General features: G+C 45.9%; 2 protein-coding genes across 3 annotated transcripts; one reads left to right on the forward strand and one right to left on the reverse strand.

Moving 5' to 3' along the window:
* Positions 1–1,603: 1,603 nt before the first annotated feature.
* FBXO11 (F-box protein 11) lies at positions 1,604–20,400 on the reverse strand. 2 transcript variants are annotated; one of them, XM_075870834.1, is made up of 13 exons: positions 20,148–20,400; positions 18,807–18,836; positions 13,319–13,358; positions 13,137–13,267; positions 12,013–12,323; positions 11,117–11,401; positions 10,144–10,362; positions 8,505–8,912; positions 7,630–7,967; positions 6,541–6,980; positions 4,867–4,975; positions 3,793–3,891; positions 1,604–1,883 (listed from the first exon to the last, which is right to left on the reverse strand). In XM_075870834.1, the coding sequence occupies exons 1-13, from the start codon at positions 20,245–20,247 to the stop codon at positions 1,754–1,756; spliced, it is 2,640 nt and encodes an 879-aa protein (XP_075726949.1). In that variant the 5' UTR covers positions 20,248–20,400; the 3' UTR covers positions 1,604–1,753. The 2 variants fall into 2 exon arrangements, with proteins under 2 accessions (XP_075726949.1, XP_037271990.2); XM_037416093.2 differs by having other exon boundaries at positions 13,137–13,358.
* A 577-nt stretch (positions 20,401–20,977) lies between these two features.
* LOC119164001 (BLOC-1-related complex subunit 8) lies at positions 20,978–21,951 on the forward strand. Its single transcript, XM_075870837.1, has one exon. It carries the CDS (start codon positions 21,114–21,116, stop codon positions 21,663–21,665), a length of 552 nt encoding a protein of 183 aa, XP_075726952.1. The 5' UTR covers positions 20,978–21,113; the 3' UTR covers positions 21,666–21,951.
* The last annotated feature ends 555 nt before the right edge of the window (positions 21,952–22,506 follow it).

Genomic DNA, 22,506 nt, shown 5'->3' on the forward strand with positions numbered 1-22,506 from the left:
ACGTTTCCAGGTTGTGGCCCGGGGCATATTTCGCGCTGCACGAGGAGCCCTGAAACTGGGTTCAGATACGGCACCATTTGTTAGCACACCGGGCGCTTTGATCGTGACGCGTGCGGTGCTCTCGACTACAATAACTTTGCGGCAAGTTCGTGGTGTGTCGCCTCTCCTACGCACTCCTTGAAGGGTGTAGAGGCAGGTGGGGAACTCTCCAGTCACCAGCTTCCACACACGCACATACAGAACAGAGTGTCCCATACACAAATGTCCGTAGCACATCTCCAAGAACCCTGAAAGAGTCGCTTCAAAGCTACCGTTGCATAGGCACCATTCTCTTACGCCTCTCATCCTCCAACCGTTTTCACACTGTAATACAATACCACATACACTCCTCGTATCAACATAAACAATCGTTGGTATGCCAAATATGTTACAAACGTAATGACTGCACAACTGGTCACTGCATTTCACTTGTCTACATGTCTACACCGGATGAAAGAAAGAAATTGTCATATGGAAAGCGCTTGTTTTTAAGCAACATACAGGCCATCACAAGGCAAAGCACTTGCCACACACTATGCGTAGGGGCTCTCTCGCGTCGCACCCAAAGCAGGGAGACCATTGTCAGTATTTGGCACTGTCTTCACTCAACACCTCCGCTTTGGCTGCAACACAAAAGGGTCCACAACGCACGTCGCGCTGTCAAAAGGGTAACCGTGCCATTCGCCCATACCATGCAATAAAGTTAAGCACGGCCTTGGCAAATGTGACTACCATCTCGACCACAACCTGCAGCGAGCTGCGCCGATTATGTCGGCATAAAAAACGTGCGAGGCTCCACGCGTGCCTGCGGTAGACAATGAAGAATACAACACAAACATTTCTGTCCATAGTTGCCAAAGGACTCACTAAAGACTAACACGCATGATATGCAGAGCGAGAGAAAAAAACAACAACAAAAAGTTGAAATGCCATTTATAGATTCACAGTCCAAACAGAACACATTAGTGAATAACAATAAAATAAACCTAAGATGAGGCAACCCGGCTGGAGACTTTTCGAGTCAAGTGGGTATTTCTTTTTTTTTTCCCCTGTATTTTGTAACCTTAACGTGGTATGAGCAAATGCGCAACTTAATGCTTCAGCAAAGTACAGAACATGCAACTTCAGCACTAAAAGTAAGCTCTCACACAGTGGCTGTCTAGCCAAGAACAAAAAAAAAAAGATGGCAGAGCAACACCGAATAAGTCGTACATGAAGGGTATGCAAAAATGATCACGGCACAACAGTTCATTCACTCGGGTCTACAGAAGTACCAGGCATTTTGCAGATCATCATCAACGGCTTGGTAGACGGGAAAAGGTGTTTGAGAAAGCTGGCCTGACGGCTGCAGTCTTTTTCGTAGTCCGGCAAGGGCAAGGCGTCTCTCTGCAGTTATGCACAAACACAGGGGCAGTGACGACATCAGGAGATGAAGGAGGGGGGATACAACACAGCGGCGATACAAAACCACGTCGTTGCGGCGGCGGCAGCGTATGAGAGGCCAACTGCATAGCACGACAGAGCCAGCTGTCGGGGGTGAGTGGAGGGGGAAGGTCTCCCTCCACCTCCCCAATAAATAAAAAGGGGGCCGAACACCGGCCGGTTCTCTAGTGTTTTTTGGCACTTTGGTCGGTTCACCCTGTGCACGACGCATGCGTAGCACATACACGCCCACACACACACACTACTGGCAAGTCCAAGTCTCTGCATGTGCTCAGTTGACCAGCAGGGTGTGCGACTCCATGGGAGCAGCCGAGTCGTACAGGGTGTCTGTGTCCTGGGTCGGTTCGCCCTGGAGCTGACACTGGTTGCTCAGGGTACCAGCACCGCAGTCACAAAAGAACCTGCATCAAACGTGGCATTGTATACATGCACCTCACAGTTGAGGTAGATGCGTCGAGGCAGTGACCGCAGTAGCAAAAAATGTTGAATTCCAATGGCAGAGTCTGAGCAGCTGCTGGACTCTATGAGTGAGCACTCGGCTCTGGCACACAGCAGTGCCTCGAAATCCGTGACTGGAACATAATCCACGCTGCCAGAGGAAGCATGGGAGCAAGCAGCAAGTGGAAGTGCTTGAATTGCTTACAATATGCTGCTGCATGGTTATTCCAATCCGCTAAATACGCTGTCAAATTCCCACTCATACACTGCAGTTTCTGCGTCCCTGTCACTATCCGATAAATAACTCACGCAGAACCTCGAGTTTTCCAATTTGGAGCTGTCATTATTCCGCAGCGGAAGTAATTCCACACGAATATCCCAGTCACCCAGCCTTGCTGTAAAAATGCGCAACACCGGTGGCGCCTCGAAGCGGGCATGTGTTAAAGGACGTATGTCACGCCGAATACCGGTTAACTCTGTCGATTATAGCAGAGCAACTCTTCTTTTTCGTCCACAGCGGGACTGCCGCTTTGAATCCATGTCAACTCTCACATTAGCGACACTCGACTCCCACCTCCACAGGGTGCTATTGAAACACACTTACTCCAAAAGGATAGAGATACGCGAAGTTTAATGCCCCAAAACCACCATATGATTATGAAAGACGCAGAAGTGAAGGGCTCAGAGAAATTTCGACCACCTGGAGTTCTCTAACATGCACCCAAATCTGCATTCTCGCCTCCATCCAAAACATAGCCGCCGCAGTCGGAATTTGATACAGCGACTTGCGGGCCTGCAGCCGAGTACCTTAGCCACTAGACCATCGCAGCGGGGCCGCTCCAAAAGGAGCAGAAAAGCTTGCTCCATAACCACCATTAAAAATTCAACAAAAGACAGAAAACTCCCCCCCCCCCCCCCCTTTTTTAGAGTCTGCTCTAGAGCACACATTCCTCCATTAAGACCTGGCGTGCCTCGTCCATCGTAACCCAGTGAATGAATCCAACAAAAGATGAAAGCAAAGGCAAAGGTGATGGCAAAAGTGTCAGGGGAAAGCAGTGTCTTCAAGGCCAAGAAGGAATTCGTGTAATCGAGGCCTAAGCTTATAGCCACCACCAATGGACCCATCAAATGAAAACGTGGGTACAAAACTTTGCATTAGGAAGTATGTAACTGCCGGTAATTTATGTATTAGGCAGCACTTTGCATGCTCCCACCTCCACATTATGTTCACACAATGTCACACATATCAAAATGCTACCCGATTACCAGAAAGCTCTTAATATTATTATAAATGCTTTGCAGACAGAACACCAACACAGTGATGAGAAACATGCAGATTAATCAATGATGGCTTACTCTACAACACAGCCACACACATGGGACACCATGAGATTTGTAGGAGCATAAGGTAGTCACGAATCACAACATTGGTGATGCTAGTTCAACTCTTGAGCAAGTGCTTATGTCATAATTTTGCATAATCAAATCTTAAAGCAGATTCCAGGAAGTCAATTTAAGAGGCTCAATCACAGAGCAGTAGAACTATAGACAAGGAGTTGGAATAGCCGGAATTATTAAACGGAACGAAATTATTAAAATAAAATTTTGTCCATAAAAGAGAGTATGGCTATCAGAGAGAGGTTGCCTATGATGGCCCCTAATTACAAGACACAAAAACTCGTAAGGGCTATCTATAAAATAATGCTAATTAGAGGGCTAACTGAACAGCATTTAAGAGAAAACACACTTTTAGTTCTGTCCACCAATCTTGATGTGACGGCAGCGTGCATAAAAAGGGCCCCCACATAAAGACACTACAACCAACCAATACTAGGCTGTGTATACTAAGATGACAAACAAACGAGTGCTCACCTGTCGTGCCGTATGAACTCCACTTCATGACCCGAGTGGCATGTCTTGATGCAATTGACACAAATGGCATTACGGTCGGTCGTGTTGCACGTCTTGCAGCTGCAACAGCATGGGATCAACGGTGTCAGGCTTGCCCTTGATATCAAGATCTAGGAGCAATAGGCAATCTAGGAGGTCTTTAGAGGGGAAGGACCCCAGAGACCGAACTTCTTTATTTTCAATAAGATTGATTTGATATGTGGGGTTTAACGTCTCAAAACCACCATATGATTATGAGAAACGCCGTAGTGGAGGACTTCGAAAATTTCGACCACCTGGGGTTCTTAAACGTGCACCCAAATTGAGCACACAGGCCTACAGCATTTCCGCCTCCATCGAAAATGCAGCCGCCGCAGCCAGGATTCGATCCCGCGACCTGCGGATCAGCAGCCTTGTACCTTAGCCACTAGACCATCACGGCGGGGCTTTTTCAATAAGATACTTAGATGGAACCTTGAGAATATGTTCACTACGCTAAAACTTGAGGAAGTGCCAAGTTTTATGAAGCTGTGTTAATTAGTTCCAGTGTTATCGAGTTCGCATGTACACCTAAAAAAGAACCCGGAGAAATCCCAGGGCATAGCAGAAAGCCGAAATTCATTGTGGTCATCCATTTTTATATATCACGGCACTGTAAAGCCTTTTTTGATTTACTCTCCAAAATATTTAGCGTGACTTTGAATTCAATGTAATGACCCCATCCAATAAAAGTCAACTGCTTGTTATAAATTACTGCAGGAATTTTCAGAAAAAAGAACCTTGTTCAGGAACTAAATAAAAAATACAGAAGACCAATCCGAAAAGTGGTTCTTGAGTGATATCTTTCCTAGCACCACAACTAGCAAAAAATCCTTTCTGATAAAACAGGCCTTGAAAGTTTCCAGTGCATTTTTGGGCTTAAAATGACCCTGCAATGGAATTAAATCCCTCTAGGAAGATCCTAGCACATTTTTTTTTTTGTTGAAGCATGACAATTACTACATCTCAATACCAACAAAAATGCTGTTTATCCTGGCAACCAGACTGTACACTTACCGGTAAAAGTCATGCATGGGAAAGCTGGTGTAGCTAGAGATCTTGTACAGGCATTGGCCGCTCGTGACCGCCTTTTCAACTGCATTGTGGTTGTCAAAGATCCGGTTCCCTGTATTCCATAGAAAAGCCACCAAACACCAAGCTTGTAGAAGCATTCACTTGGGCATGCTGACAATCCACAGAAACTTCATAACACCCGTGCCCTTTAACACCTGTGCCCTCCATTACTCGATAGCGATGGCTAGGGCAGCCTCATTGCCATCGCTATAGAGTAATGGAGGCGCTCATGCTTGCTGAACAGCGATGCTTTCTGGTGGTGCCAAGGTGTGTTTTAGACTTCGTCAACGTAATATCAGGTTCTGAAAATGCATCAAAATGTTAAAGATTGGGTTTACTGTAGCATAGCAATAAATATCTAAGCCTGAAATCGCATCGTGAAATTTCACTGAAGCGGGACGGCAGAAGAAAAAGTGTTCGTTGTGGCAACAATATTTGTGCATTGACTACTATGGACTACTGACAGGGAACCGTGTTGCAGCGGGGATTTCGTTGAAGCGGCGTTCGTTGCGCTTCTTAAACATCATGCATTGTTTCTACACTGTCACCAATGTTTTGGTGCTTCCTGCTTAGATGCTAATTAGGCTGCAAACAAAGGACCCAGGTTTTATATTGACTGTGGAGTATCTTAGAAACTACTTGACTAATCAAAAAAGTAACTACATTTTTAGAATACGCACATTGTGGGGATCTGAGGCGCGCCTGCAACCGTTTCGCAGGCATTCTGCCGTACGACTGCTCCTTTTCCCTTTCCCGTGCTCTGGTAACGACGCGTGGCGATAAATGGCGCTACACGCGGGCGCAGCGCGTGTTCTTGGGGGCTGCGGGAATCAGCAAGGCCGAGTAACGTGTGCGCCGGAAAGGCTCTCCTCCGTTGGTCGGCGCCTGGTAAGCAAGCGTTTCCTTTGGGAATCGCCTGACTCTAGCCTGCCTGGGGGCCTTGGCATACCCGGCAGGCGTGTTTACTTGAGTGCTAGCTTCGGTACCATACGCTAAGTCAACAGCGGTGCCTAGTGCTTGAAGTGGACACACCACACCAAGCCGCACTTGCCGTAGGCCTACGCATACGAGTTTTGCCTTAACTCTTGCGACCAGGCCCAGTGGCCATCGTGAGTGCACAGCATAGCCGCGAGGGACTTTTACCTGACCGACGTGTCAAAGCTCGCAATTGCCAGCTGCGACGTGCTCGCGGTTTCCCCTTGTCGTGAACGTCCTCAAGCGGGTGATTTGCTCTCCACGTCCCTGGAGCGGATGTTGTACTGTTGTTCGGGGTGCCGCCAAAGGCAATAGAGTGTTTGAGTATTTATGTTATTCGAACACTGTTATGCCACGCTGCGCTGAACGCCCTGCTAGTTGAGCGCGTCCGGAGCGGTGCGCTACACGCCGGTAGGTGACGAAGTTGTGGCTCTGGGGCTCGCTAAGCGTGAACCCACGGTGATAATCCGTTACGGTGAGTAGTAAGATCAGCACAACATCCAACATCTAAATACACAAACTGTGAAAATTTCGTTCAGATCTATACATAAATAAAAAAAAGTTGCCCTTAAAGGGGATCCCGCAGTGATGACTGCGCAATGGCCCTCTATTAGCGTGAGTGCATTACAAAAGACAACGCACCTTTCAAGATTGGCTGGACACCACTTGCCAGGCAAAGGCCCCCAAACCGGTTGTTGAAAATCTGGTTGAACTCAAGCGTTGCGGTGGCATTATTGGTGATCTCGACGCCTGCAGCGAGACCGTCGAAGATACGGTTCCGTCGCAACACTGGGTGACTCTGGGTTGATATTAGCACACCAGCCTGCGCATTGCGGAAAATGTCATTCTCTTCGAGAACTCCCTTCCCACCATTGAAGATGCAGACGCCACCGTCTCGACCGTCGTAGATCTTGTTGCGCCGCAAGGTAGGGTTACTGTCGGTCTTGATCCAGACACCGGCCATGGCATTGTCGAATATTTCGTTCTGCTCCAGTACACCGAGACCACCGTTGTAGACCAGCACACCACCGTTCTGGCCACCCCAGATCTTGTTGCGACGGATGATTGGGTTGCTGCCCGTCCTGCAATACCAAAGGGCATCACTCGATTGCTCCTTGAGCACAGCGTAATAAGCAGCAGATTTAGCTAGAACGTATTAATTTTCCAGGCACGACTCGCACTATTGTATCCTGCGATATTAATACAACAGAATCTCTTTGAAAAAACATCACACGAGAAGGCCGGGAGTCCGTGTTCCATTCAAGAAAATCGGAGCGCAGCAGCCAGATATAAAACCAACCAATGAGACCCCACAGCACCTCCTCCATTTTCGAACTAGTAGGTGCCACTCTCAAGTCATTGTACACCAACAAGTCTAAAATCATAATTTGGTGAACATTCTCTGCAAAACTACACATGAAAAGATTCCCTTTGACAGTTGGCCGACACCATGAGTCAAGATAAGCATGCACCTCAATAAGGTAACTTTTTCCTCACTTTAACCCATCAAACAATGGTTCCCCACTGCCCCTAATCTCTAATTCACAAACAATTGTAACACAGACTAGAGGTGTACTCATAAAGTGAAGCTATGCCAACTGTCTACGATAAGACTATCACCTCACAAATGGGCTAAGCCATGAAGGCGCCTAGTTACTTTACTCTTAGGTCCAACTAACTGAGGGCAAGCTGCGCAGTGTGCGAACAAACACCAGCGAAAAGAGTGAGCACCTGATCTGGACGCCCGAGTAGAGGTGGTTGAAGATGTCATTCTCTTCGAGGCGGCCGTGGCCGTTGTCGTAGAAGTAGACGCCCACTTGCTTGCCCGAGTGAATGCGATTCCGCCGCAGCACAGGCGTGCTGCCTGTCGTGATCCAGACGCCCGCCAGGGTGTTGGCATACACTTCGTTCTCCTCGATGAGGCCCTGACCCTTTTCATGCACATAGATTCCTCCGTGCTGGCCGTGGTGGATTTTGTTGTAACGCACGATGGGGTCACTACTCGTCCTGATCTGGATGCCCGCCAGGGCATTGCCATGGATGTTGTTGTGCTCGATCAAACCCCGGCCCTGAGAAGCGGCAGGTAAAGTAATACCGACATCAAATGCCTGTGCACCTTTCTAGAATAGCAAATGGCATTCGTGAGTGATAATATTAACTGTTGAGGGTCCACGTCCCGAAACGACACTTTAAGTATGAATAATGGCGTACTAGAAGTACTCAACACAGTTCAACCACCTATGGTCCTTTAAAGCACTCTTCCAACTAGGTACAAGAGCTTCGAGCATTTTTACATCCACCCAAAACTGGACACTGCAGTGGGACTAACATCTGCCACCTTCGTTTCAGCAGTCAAGCACCAAATCCACTAGACGGCCACGAGTTGACACATTCTCGAATCGGCCTACGTCAACCATGAATTTCACAAACAATGCGCTTTACAATGCACTTTAAACTATTTAGGCGAAATGTCTAACACATAAAAAAGTAAATGTTGAACTATGATAGCAACTGCACGCTTGAAACCAGCACGTAACCATGCATGCGCTGTAAAACTTGTGGAAAGAAATATCGCGATCCCCTCCACATGGAAGCCTAAGACCCACCTCGCCAAAAATGTAGACGCCGCCCTGGTGGCCATTGTAGATATCATTGCGGCGAATGGTGGGGTTGGAGTGCGAGGTGATCCAAACGCCCGCAAAGTTGTTTGAGTGGATCTTGTTCTCCATGAACTGGCCGCGGCCGCTCTCGTGCACGTAAATGCCGCCGGTCTGGCCGTGGTGGATCTCGCAGCGCACCACCGTTGGGTTGGCACCCGCCTTCACCTCGAAACCCGCAATGCGGTTGTTGTGGATGTCGTTGGCCTCAAAGTAGCCCAGACCGTTGTCAAAGGTGAACACGCCGACATCCCGGCCATGATGGATGTGATTGCGCCGCATGATGGGGTTGGCATGGTTCTTGACCCACACACCAGCGAGCGCGTTGCGGCTGATCTCGTTCTCTTCATAGATTCCCTGCGCAGAGTTGTACCAGGTGAGATTTGTTTATTTCGTTACACAGCAGGCCGACTTGGCCTAAGCAGGAGGGGCAGTACACATAAAATATATAATACAGTTGAACCCTTTTATAAGAGACACTGTTATAAGAAACAAATGGGTACAAGAGACACGGTTGTGCATACAGTAAAATACAGGTTGATAAGAAAATGCATACGAGGTACCCTGTTTATAAGAGATATCTTATATAAGAGACAAGAACTGCAACCTGGAGCACGCCTGTTATAAAGAGGTTTAACTGTACAAGGAAAGCTTAACACATGCAATAGTGAAATCAAGAACTAATACAGTACAATACGGGTTAAACAACGAAAAAAGACAATAGTAACAAAATACATAATAATGCTCATATATCGTGAAACTAAACAATGTCAGCAGGAAGAAAACATCAAATCTAAAAAAACATCCTCTTCCAGAGAGTGAACAATTTTGGCGACACAATCACTGAACCTGAGTTACTGAACTAGGCTTGTGCGAAAAGTGGATTTCAGGTTCGAAGCGAATAGTGATCCTGCAGTCTTACATGCCAAAAGCACAATAGGTATATTATTCTATCAAGGGGTTGCGATGCTGACGAAGGCAGCAGTGGGCTTCTTCTGGATGAAACTCTTTATTTGGCCGCATTTCTGGCCATGAAGCGGAAACTCAAATTACAGCACGCAATGCGCACTGCACACTGATATCAGCACACAGAACATCAGTCTTTGATGAACTGATTCATGGCAAGGCGCCTCGGCACTTATACGTGCGGCGACGAACGTTCGATAATTACCACTGGTGGTCACGTTTGTTCGAGAATAAACTTGGCTCTGTGTTTGCATGCTCAAATTTATCAGGTGATCTGTAAAATAATCTGGAATGCTCTCAGACATTTTCGTATGGTTTGTGTAAGGCATCATCTACACATGCCGGAGGCCAGCGAAGTAAATCAAAGAAAGAAAGGGGCATGTGTGGCAACAAAATAGTGAGGCGTGCGCAGTAGTGAAAGACACCAAAGTAATCTTGACCGCTGAGGTTCTTGAGCAATGAGCCTACGTCATTGCAAAACATGGACATAACGCTGCTCTCGCATTTCATCCTCATCAAAGAGGGCCTGCGATGGCCAGGACTCAAACCCATGTCCTCGAGGCTACCGCACAATGAATTACTCACTGAACTACCATGGCAGGTATGGAAGAGGCCACCGTACCTGGGCATAGTCGGTGATGTAGAGCCCGACATTCTCGCAGTCGGAGATGTCGCAGCTGCGTAGGCAGGGCTCGGCCCCAGTCCCGCTGACGCACACAGCTGCCCCGACCACCGATGTGCTCCGGATGATGCAATGGTCCACCGTTGGCGAGCAGTTCTCGTTTATCTCAAGGCAGTAATGCTTGTGGTGCGGCACTGACGATGTAATGTCGGGCGTGAACTGAGGAAGATGACAAACATGAGCAACGTCGTGAGGACTCGCTCCTGACAACAGAAGCAACATGATGGCAGCCCCATATGGCACATGATGCCACATATGGCCACATGATGGCAGTCACTATAAAGGCCCCCATGCAAACATGGACACAATGCGCTTTAGTGTCCCCCTCCTTTTTCCCCGTGCGGCATTACTGTTCGTCCTTCTGGCAACACGAGTATTGCACAACTGACTCAACTTATCTCCATCCCCAATTAGTGAAATTAGTACTAACCACCATTTTACTACAAATATGCAATATACTTAAAGTTCATTATAACAAAGTTGCACCTTACTTGAAAAAAATTTCAGTATACCTAAAAATTTGTTGTAAAGGTATATTTTCAATGCTATAATGCACAACCATCATTTTTTACTTCATTATAACTAATATTCTGTTATATCTGGGTCCGTTATATTAAGGCTCGAGTATAAATCCACAAAGGTCATGGCATTGTTACATTGGCTCACGATGGCAAATAGTAGGGGTGTGCAAATATTCAAAATTCCGCATATTTTTTTAACAGTGTTTGCGATTCGATTCGCTTACTATTCAACCTTTCCAAAAACAAATAGAGTCAATGTCCGATTGAAAGTGACCCTTTAAGACATTCAATATGACTCTTTCATAGTCACCTGGATATTGTTCGTTTTAAGTGAAAGTTCGTCTTGAGTGGGGCCGTTATATATAGGCTTGACTGTATAAGCAACTAATCACCTTGAGCGTCAGGTATCCAAGGTAGGCTCCACGGGCACCCTCAACGAAGGTGACTGTAGAGTCGGAGTCGCGCTCGAGGATGACGTGCTCGGCAACGTTGCCAGGCGCTGCCCCGATGAGCGCCACACCAGTGTCAACGATGAGAAACTCCCCCTTGTAGGTGCCCGCGTGTACAAATATGACGGGCCGGTCGACGTCCTCACAGAAGTTGAATGCCGTCTCGATGGTGTCGAAGTAGCTCAGTGACCGGCCGCGATACCTCTGCGGTTGGCCGTCATACTGTGCCTGCAAAGGAGGTACCCAAATGAGCGATTTGGGTACACAGCTCCTTGGAAATATCCAACTCTTGATCGATCTAGGTGAAACTCGCCGAGAATAGATATATTCGTGCACAGATTTAAAATGGGCAATTCTTTTTTCAGCCCGACATAAACTTCTTGATAATATCAAACATTTTATGTGCTTTCTGAGAGCATAATTTTTCCTAATATGACAGTTACAAAGTAAATCAGCATATTACAATTATTTGGGATGAAAAATGTACATAAAATAAGAATAAACGTTCTAAACCCATTAAAGTAAATCAGCATATTACAATTATTTGGGATGAAAAATGTACATAAAATAAGAATACACGTTCTAAACCCATTAGAACAAAAACCATGGTACATTGAACATTCATGAGTGAAATCCCAGCTTGACTTATTGTACTAGAGTTTGTTAGGAAAATTGGGCAGTGTTTGAAGTCAACAAACACATACAAACAAACTCGACAAGTTTCATCGAAATTAGTGATGAACTTTTGAGTACTCTATACCCTTGTGCAAGGACACATGGCACTACAATCTTGACACGAGTGAGGCAATGCTCGATCGCAGCTTGTGGTTCACACATACCTGGAAGTGTGGCCGTACGTGAATGCCGCGGTAGAGTTGCCGGAAGCTCTCCTTCCACGGGTTGGGGCAGTCGGCCTCCTCGGGGGCCACAAACTCAAACTTGCACGGTGCCGGGTGGAAGAGGGGCAGGTCGTACTCGAAGACATTCTGGTACAGGGTCTTCCAGAGCTCCGTGTCGTTGGATATGGCGTGAAAGCGCCGGCAGACCTGCGCCACCCGGCACAGGTCCTGTTCCAGCAGGTACGAAAAGATAGTGAGCAGCACTTCATCCGGCACCTCGAGCAGGAGGTAGTGTGCCGCACTGCTCCCATCTGCGATAGTTATTAAACGAACTTGTACATCTTAACACGCACAATGCAAAAATGACAGAAGGAAGGAAAACATAAACAGGACAGGCCCTGGTGGAAGTTCAGTTACCAGCATATGTAGAAATCCTGTTAAATTTTGCTACGCCCTTCCTCCCCCCCCCCCCAAATTGCGGTACTCAATGTGAGTGTTAGGATTTCATGTCCCATACCACAATAAGATTACGAGAGATGCCATGTTAGTTGACAATTGAGGAGTGCGAATATTTGGGTAGGTTGGTCATGCATTGTTCTGACAACAGTGCAAGAAGGAAGAAGGGTCTAGGAATAATAATAATATAATAATAATAATCTTTATTGCTCATTTCACAAGAAAGTAGTACACATATCATCCGGCCAATGCCACATAGGGGTTTAACGACAGTGCCTGACAGCAGTGGAAAACAGAAAAAGTTGTAGTTACATATTTGCCAATACAACAAAAATACAAAAAATAAAAATACGGCACAGGAAAGAAAGCCACCACATTGCTTAAGGTGATAAATAAGTCATTCACCTGAAAACCTTGCTCAACTTATGCTTAGTCCGGGTGCGTAGTACACTTGGAGGCAGCTTATTGATGTGCAGAGGAACTTTGTAGTCCCTTATTCTTTTACTCTACCTTATACGACACCTGGGTACTAGAAATGAATCTTTGGGACGCAGAAAGAAACACAGGCGAGCCGTGACGGCCTGTGTTTTTTCCTAGACCCTTGTCTCTTTTCGCGCGGTAGTCAGTATAGTTTGACAACACTAGTTTATCATACGTCCACTTCTCACCTTCAGATGAAGAGGAGGAGGAGGCGCCCTGGGAGGAAGACGGCGTGCGGCGCTGGCGCTTGCGCGGCAGCGGGCACGGGGGTGCCCCGTCGTGGGGCAGCTTGCGCCGCAGGTCGTAGGGGGGCTGGTGGCCACCCCCACCAGTGCTGCCCCCCTGAGGTCCCCCCCCCACTGTGCACACACCACCCAGCACGCTCACCAGAGTCTGCTCCACGTTAGCCGCTGCACCACAACAAAAAGTAGCCACACAGGAACAGATATGGCTGAGTAAATAGACGAAACGTTTACAGCATCAATGCTATCACAATTAAAGCTAAAGGCAAAAGAAATGTAGCAAGTGTAGGCCAAGTAAATAGAAGGACAAGAACAACAAGAGAGAAGGCAGAAAGGTTACCTAGGCGCATGCCCGGTTTGCTACCCTACGCTGGGGGAGTGGGAAAGGGGAGTATAAAGGAGAGAGAGAGAAAGAGGATAGAAGTCAAGAACAACAAGAGAGAAGGCAGGGAGGTTAACCAGGCGCATGCCCGGTTTGATACGCTATGCTGGGGGAGTGGGAAAGGGGAGTATAAAGAAGAGAAAGAGGATAGAAGTCAAGAACAACAAGAGAGAAGGCAGGGAGGTTAACCAGGCACATGCCCGGTTTGCTACGCTATGCTGGGGGAGTGGGAAAGGGGAGTATAAAGAAGAGAAAGAGGATAGAAGTCAAGAACAACAAGAGAGAAGGCAGGGAGGTTAACCAGGCACATGCCCAGTTTGCTAGCTTACACTGGGGGAGTGGGAAAGGGGAGTAGGAAGAAGAAAGAGGATAGCAGTCAAGAACAAGAGAGAAGGCAGGGAGGTTAACCAGGCACATGACTGGTTTGCTACCCTATACTGGGGGAGTATAAAGAAGAGAGAGAAAGAGGATAGAAGTGGCCATTATGTGTGTAAGGTAAATCAAATGTGGATTAAAACCATGCTGCCATAAGTGAGGGCACGACTTGTGCCTGTGTTCTCCCGAGTGTTAGCAGATGGGATAGAGAATTTGGTGTTGATCACTTGAAGAGCCACTTTCATTTAAAAAAAAAATGGCATTTTTACAAAGTGCACCATCTGCTATCACTGCATTAGCCGACTGGCACACGCCTCAATTGATATCAGCAAGAGCGATTTCCTAAAGCTGCTTTGCCATGCAGCTGTGTGAGTGGAAGAATAATGTGTGCAGTTGCAGTTCAATTCCCATAATTACACTAATGTACAAGCTACACGACACAGCGTGGCGTAACAACCTAGTTAATGACTGTAATGCAGGCATTATCAGCACTGCTGGCAACATAAGCAAAAGATTATAACTAGAGGTTTACAATAATCATCACATGAATCTTATCACATGAGGCATTATGAACCCAAGTGGAGTGGCATAGATCCGCACTTGCACAATCCAAAGCTGTTTTTTTTTTTTTTTTAATATGCAGACTAACCTACCCCACAGTTTTTTCAAAAGCCAAGCAAAGCAGTATGTCCCTGTAGTTCAGATTAAAAAGCTCGGCCCGGATCCTTTTTTTAAAGAACAATATCAGCAACCTATGTTAACATTGAAAAGTCCATTTGAAGTAACAAATCCATCAATGCAAAATTAAAGCTACAAATTTTAGTGCCATGTCCCCATTGAGCTGAATTTAAACACACAGAAACACCAATTTCCCATATTTCATGACCAAGCCTGACTGATGCATGTGTATGTATGACATAGCAGGTTCAGTTCAAGACAAAGACGCCAACTCGTGCATCGTTCGAAATAGCACAAGAATAGTACATTGCCTCACATGAACAAGTTACTTGCTTGGTGTTTTTTGAAAAAGAAAGAAAGGTGTTTCGTTATTTATTGAACTCTGAACAAACAATATAAATGTTAACAAGCATTTTTTTTTTCAATGTGTGTGTGTATGTGCGTCTCTCTTTTTTGTGTCCTTGTCGTGGTGCGCTATACCCTTATAAATGATGTTTTTCAACCATGAAATAAGCCAATGGCAATGTCCTTTCCTATATTTTCTCACAAGAAATGCTTTTATAAACTTATCTACAGACATATTGGATGTATTATGTTTAGTATGCAAACATACACCTGCCCAACTGTTGTGTATAAGTTAGATGTCTACAATGTGTTCTGTATGCTAGGCTAACAATTCGTTAAAAATGATTATAGAACTCCGTCGTCTCCTGCCTGTATATTTATGTTATACCTGCAAGGATCCATACTGGCACTCTGCTAAGGATCCAGATGCTTGTAACATATTTTTGCCTGAACATAATTCGTTTAATAAAGTTCAATTCCATTGACATAGCCTCTAACACAATTGAAATGGAAATGCGAATTCCCTGCCGCGTGCAGTGCTACCAACCATATTTTGCTCCCATGTTCACAGAGAAGCTTTGACTACATATCGGCATGTTTTCTATATTCAAAGAGTATTGTTTTTTAATCACCTAAATCAGCCTATTTTTGTCCGTGTACCAGTCCTAATATCAGGTGTCTTTTAAATCACACTCTGAAGTAGGCCTTAGATATGGCCTCAAGGTTCCTTCTTCAAGGCTCATATATATATTACTGTCAAAAATAAAATTTGATTCAGCAAGAAGAGAACGAACGCAACCACAATCCCTGCGAGCTGGCACACTTACTTCAAAGGCACCACTGCTATTGTGTCCTTCAGTTTTGTCTGAACTGCTATTCTCATCTCGTAGAAATAGTGTGTGTTTTCCACATTGTAAAACCACAATTCACTCAAAAAATGTAATCATTTTTTTTAAGTGCCTTTGAAGGCCAATTGCTGCATAATGATCAATCTAAATAAAAAATTTGGTCTCAGGTAGTCTAGACATCCTCATGAACACCAACTATGTCCAATAACAATTATCAATTGATTGCATCCTTTTAACAACGTCTCCCATTCAATACCATGAATGGCAAAAAGCTGCACAATGAAAATTTGAAGCTTCGCCTTTAGGAGTTGAGCGTAATAGTGATAACCTGTCCCACGTGCGTACTTCAAACAGTGCATGAAATCTTTCTAACCTGCTCCCACTACGTGGCCTTAAGAGAATAAGCGCAGTAACATGTGTGCCTTTTGTAGTGAGTGACCGGCTTTAAATGATGAAGTCATTACGATGATCACGTGTTCTGACACCCTATGGCAGTGTACACTTGTACCCCACATTGTTACGGCAATCTCACATGTTGTACTGTGAAGCATGTATACAGGACGCGTGTTTGTAAAGCATGAAGGTTAACTTTCACTGCATTTCCAAAAGGAAGCTATTTACACTCTATTCACAAGCAGATGAGTGGCTGTGTGGTAGAACACCGGCTTTCTACGCAAACGACCCGGGTTCCATCCCCCTTGGACCCAAAATCTTTCATTGTTTATTTTATTACCATTTTTCTGTCACGCACAAGATGATTTTTCACTCACAACCACTGACGCCAGAATTCCTGCGAAACAAGCTCTTTTTAATGCTATGCCGTTAAAACTGGAATGTTTAAATTCATTTCCATCATCTTTACAAAATGCAAGAGCTGTCTATCGGAAATTTAGGTACAAGAAGATAACCATTTCATGCCTAGCGTACCTGAAAGGCATCTTTCCATCCACTAATAAAATAGATCTGGTGCAAAACGTTACATAAATATAAAGGTGAACCTACCACACAATAACACACCCACAAGTGCCCAGCTTTTCCTCTCATGTTTACTACAATTTGCACATGTTAAAAACTTTAGCTACAGGGCCAATCAGAAGTGTTCCAGAATTGGGCAGAAAACTTTTAAATACTTCGAAAGTTCTCATTTTTATATTTTTTGCACAACAGCACACATTGCACCTGCGTAGGATATAGTATAAGATGAAGCAATAAGTCGCTGTTTACGCAGGTTTTCACTTTAGAAGAGGTAGGCAAAAAGCTTCAGCCACACGCAAAGCCAAGCACTACCACACATCAGAATTGCAACTTGCGTGCATGTGCACAGATGCCTCGCGGGTGATGAAATATCGAATCTTATGCCATGGCTTGCATTGTAAAGAATCACCCTGTAGAGTCATGACTGTATTATGATCAGCCCATCTTATTACTTCTGCAGGGTGAAGACTGCTCGTCAATCCATCCTGTCCCAACAAAAATTATCTACTATGCACGGAACAGATAGCAAAAGTTAAACTATGTTGACACAGTGCAGTGTTGTGACGGTTGTCAGCAAAAGCCTTCCTCCAGCACATCAAATGTTAGTGCTAATCAAGAATGTTTGTGTTTGCACATTAAAGGGCTTTATTCTGGCACCGTAGTTAGAATGTGGATGTGAAGGCAAGTTGTATTTTTTATTGTAGAACTTACACGAAAACACTACCATATGGTAATCAAAGCTGAAGTTGAATATGTAACATATGTACACAACCTCATTAGTGTAAGTAGTTCATTTTACATTATCTTTGTTCCATCATGAAGGCAATAAACTCAAAACACGAGATCCTGTACCCAGACATGAACATAAATACAGAACACAAATACTACACGCCCAACGGAGGGCCACTGTATTTCACGATCCCCTAATTTTAGACAATGCATTCAAACGACATTTCAGGGTTGTATTAGTACAACTCTTCACAATTTTTGTTTAAATTAGTAAACACAAAACGGTGTACAGTGCATTAAAACATAACAGCTCACAAATTTTAGAAACAAAGGCTATTAGATGCTCGATATAAATATGGTGTTGATGAACGTAGCTCTATTCACAACGGTATTTTCACATCAGTTGGATTGGTGTGCTTATCAGCTGCCCCTGAGGAGAGCAGATTAGCTTGACCCTACTGCTATTTTGGAGATATTAACGTTCTACATATTTGTGAAGAGAAAATCTAACACAAGTACCAATGCATCTTCATCTTCGCTAGAGAGAATGGAACTTCATGTTTGTAATATCCCATAGCTTTATGCCGCATGACCACAAGGTGTTTTCAAGCTTCAATTTTTACCTCTTGCTTTCCTAATATTTTGAACAGCCCTGACGTAGAGCAAAATGACGAGAAGGCACATCGGGACTCCACACAGCGCTACTGGCAACATTCCACTAATCGTCAAAACCAGATCCCTTACAGTCCGCCATCACCAGGCAGGCAGTTGAAAATGCGGGCACACTCAGACACATCTAGATATAGTCACTCTACCTAAGTGAAACCATGTTTAAGGCAACTATGTAAATCACTGCAATTAACATCAATGCATATTCAATAATCCAGTGATGTAAATTACTCGCTCATGGTAGCGTAAATCACCACATAAGTAATGATACCTTCGTCGTAATGTCACATGGAGTGACTTTTTTTTCACGCATGTGTCCTAGTGCCCCCTCGTGTTCAACTGCCTGTCTGGTGATTGCAGTTTATAATTAGTCTAGTTTTTAAAATAAATGCACTGTTACTATATAGTAGCCTTGCGTAGTGTCCTTATGTGCCTTCTCATGTCCTTGTGTCATTTTGCACTACATAAAAGCTGCTTGGATGATTTCCCAACAAGCCGAGATTGATGACCGTGCCTCTAATATTGATTCAAATAAAGACAAACTATCTTCCAAACCAAACCAGCTGCTTGAACTTTACTGAGCACAAGATGAATATGAAGTGTGAAACAGCTCACCACACTCTTGGGGGTGACCGGCAGGCTCATCTGCGCCATAAAAATGCCCAAACATGTATCAGCCACATTTTTCCATGCAGTGAAACAGGAAGTGACCAAAACATTCCTTCTACACAATCGTAAAACGCGTACTGCACTGAATTTCACGGTGCAAATTAAAAATGTCACGGCTTCGCTGACCTCTGTACAGCTGCTTGTGCTGAATATAAAGCTTTATCTTTTCAATGTGTCACTAAACGATCGTTGCTACTCGAAACAATATGCACTCGCATTTGAAAACTAGGTTAGCACAAGCATCGACCGCTTTCGTGTACTGCGGAGCGAAGAGTTACGTCAAGGCAGACTCGGAGGGTATAGCGTCTTGATATATTTTTTTTTTTCGCACGATCACAGTGAAAAAGTCACCGCGGGGAAGCGACGCCGGAATAAACGGAGCCCGATTTGTTCGTAACACTATCACCCTCGTAAAACACTAATACAAGCGTTACAACGACGGTCCCGTTGCGTCACGGCGAAACGTTTGATTTCTGCACGGTTTCCACGGCACCCAAAGGTCAACTTTATCTGACGCACTTGCGTGTTTACACGGCATTCGGCAAAGGAACACCTACGAAACTCGATTTTTTTCCCGGAGCATGGGCGGAAGACCAGGAAAACAGCTGTTGGAGTCCCGATTTTAGTCACATGCTCGCTCAGTCAACACTCACGAATGCCTCATGGGTTTCTTTCATAAGCAGCTAGGGTAACGCCATACGGCCCCTGGAAACATCCGGAAAGAACTGCCCTGCTTAATGACGCATCACAGCGGGCGCCTACGTTCCTCGGGCGAGATTAGGCAGGCCGCCTCGCATTTCGCACGCAGCCAAAAAGACGCGGCGGCGATCGCCCCAGAACGGGAAAAGCGCACGACTTCTTTATACGACGAAACATGGATCGCGTAGTCAACCACTGTCGCGGCTTTCACAATTCGATCGCGCTAGGACAACCCGACGTCGAGATCAATGTGGCGTCCGCCGCCGCCACCCTAGGGCCAAACAACGGCACTTTACTGAAACGAGCGAGTCGCCGATGAGATCGTGTCGAACGCATCGACGTGAACACAAGGAGGGGGGGATCGCCCTGTGATGTATCCTGGCGGGCCAGGCTCCGATGCGGCTGGCCTAAGACCTACGTACGAGCCCCTCGAAGGTGCCAGGGCCATTATCGAGCTTAGCGAGAGTCAACTGATTGCACCGGGGCGGTGATTAACGCGAATCGGGGAAAATATTCCTACGGACTAGGCCTAATCATGGCCCAAAGGGGCCCCCCCTCCTTCCACAAAAGCAGTGCTCTCTAGCGTACCTTCGTCGAACGCCCTGGACGTGATCCCAGCTCGCTTCAGAGGCTTCTTCCGCGTTTTGCGCACACTTTGTCTCGGCGGCCGAGCCGCCGCACTGGACATCTTCGGGGAACGCGAAGCACCACAAAGACCTTCGGCCGCACCACTGCTCAACAAAGGGTCGACGAGAACTTGACAACCACCCCCATCACCATTGCTGTGAGGCCATTTTCTTGTTCCATGTCGGGAAACATTAGCCCGGCCAATCGCGGCGCCGACGCGGGTCACGTGACGCTCTTTTTGGTTGACTACCGCAAAAACCGCGCGCAACAACAGACAATGCACGACAAAAAAAAAAAAAAAAACCGGAACACAAGCGCAAGTCGAAGCCAGCTGTATTTGCATATGCACTCGATTAGCACGGCTACCGTTTTTTGTGTTGAAATACGTCACGTTTTTACTTTCATTGAGTAAAAAAAAGCGTACGTTTTCAGAATTTTTTAAAATAACTACTCCATCAAATACAAAACACAGTACAAAATCTTTTTTACAGATTATTGCGCCATCTATGAAAATTATTTAAAGTACAAATGCTCATATTTGACAAAAATATGTATTTTATAAAGTGATAAATGACGCACCTTGGAGACGCACAAGTCTGTTGATTGTCAGATTATGTAATGTGCAAGCTCGTGAGCTCATCGATTCTCCGTACAGCCACTAAGCACCTATACTGACATAACTCCTGGCGTGAGTGAACTCTACGTGGTTTCGAAAGATCATACCGTTTGCAAAATTAAAATATCCAAATTGTTTGCGTGGCTTTACACGTCTACCAGTCCACCGTCCTTCGAGCGCTTCCGTTTAGCGGTCGTTCTCGACGCACTTTTGCAGATCTGCAGTTCCCAGCGCTCAGCTGACTCGTGATACAGGACGCGGCTACCCAATTTGTACGGGAAGGTTGTCTGATCAGTCTCCGGCGATCACCCATGGCCACCGAGGCCGTGACTGTGGCCGAAGAGGCTCGGCCAAACGTGGACCTCGAGTTGGAACAGCGCGTCAAGGGCACCTGTGGCCGCATTTCGGAGAACGTACACATATTCGCCAACGAGCCGTCGCTGGCCTGCTACCGGTTGCAAGAGCACGTCCGCAAGTCCCTACAGCCGACCGTCGAGAGGCGTCTGCAAATGGCCGAACTGCGTCAAGAGCTACGCGGCAAGTGTTACGACTTGGACTACGCCATCGCGGCGCTTCGCGGCTTCCAGCAGAGCCGGCAACACTTGGCCAACGTGCAGGACCTGATGCGCAACGCGGTCTTCATGAAGCAGCAATTGGCGCACCGCGAAGCTCGCGCAGCTGCCTCCAGCAGTGCTGCGCAATCCACTGGCCGTCGCCAGCAACTGCTACATCAACAAAGGCTGTCGCTGGATCTTCCCCAGACGGCTTCTCGTCTGAGCAGCTCGCCGTCACTGGGCGCAGCTGACATGCGTCTCGGGTCGCAACGATCGGCGTCCCCGAGGCGCCCAAGCGATCAGCGTTAGATCTATTGATCGACTATATTAAATAGGACCTCGTTATATTTGGCATCTGTGGACGTACTAGCGAATTTAAGCGATTGTAAATGCAACAGTGTCCGCACCATTCTCTCGACATTGTCGAATTGTGCCAGAGTGGACCAATCGTCTATCGGAGAGGCATCTCTCTGGGCCAATCGGAGCGTTCGAGATGGCCGGCCGTGGCATGACGCATCATCACGCACACAGGAGCAGCGTTGGTGACGACATCTAGTGACGCTGGATTAAACTAAAGTGTTCTTCGGCTTCTTTTTTTCTTAGCTTGTATTTCTGTGTTCATAGAGAAGGAAAAGTTTGATATTTGCCAGGACAATAATTAGTGAATTTATTGGTTGAAAATAGCTCTGTGGTATGTTTCAGCTAGCAACCTTTCATTAGTGACGCGCGAGCACTAAAGTGCATGTTTTGAGCATGCTGTAACGCTTTAGTTGATGCAGTATTTCGTGATGCTGGCATCGCTTGGCAGTACATGTGCAAAGCAGGCAGGATGGCAAACTGCAATTTCATGTTGCATCAAACTGTTTGAATGATTTATAGTCATTACTGTAACAGCCTCTGACATGTAACTGGAGCTTACGCCACTCGCATGCTGACAATGCAATGATGTGAAAATGTGATCAGTCTGGGAGAGTTTTGTGCAATTTTATTCAAGAATTCACCGGAAGTGTGAAACAAGAAACGAAAACAAGGCATGTTGTTTAGTGCCTCTTGTGGGTCACCGTTATGGCAAGCTTTAGTTGCTAGGCTGTAGTGGCCTTCATATTCAAACTTAAAGAGTGCATAAAAATCAATAAGAGAACTTGTAGAG

This window comes from Rhipicephalus microplus, chromosome 8 (assembly GCF_043290135.1).
Source record: "Rhipicephalus microplus isolate Deutch F79 chromosome 8, USDA_Rmic, whole genome shotgun sequence".
Taxonomy (NCBI): Eukaryota; Metazoa; Arthropoda; class Arachnida; order Ixodida; family Ixodidae; genus Rhipicephalus; species Rhipicephalus microplus.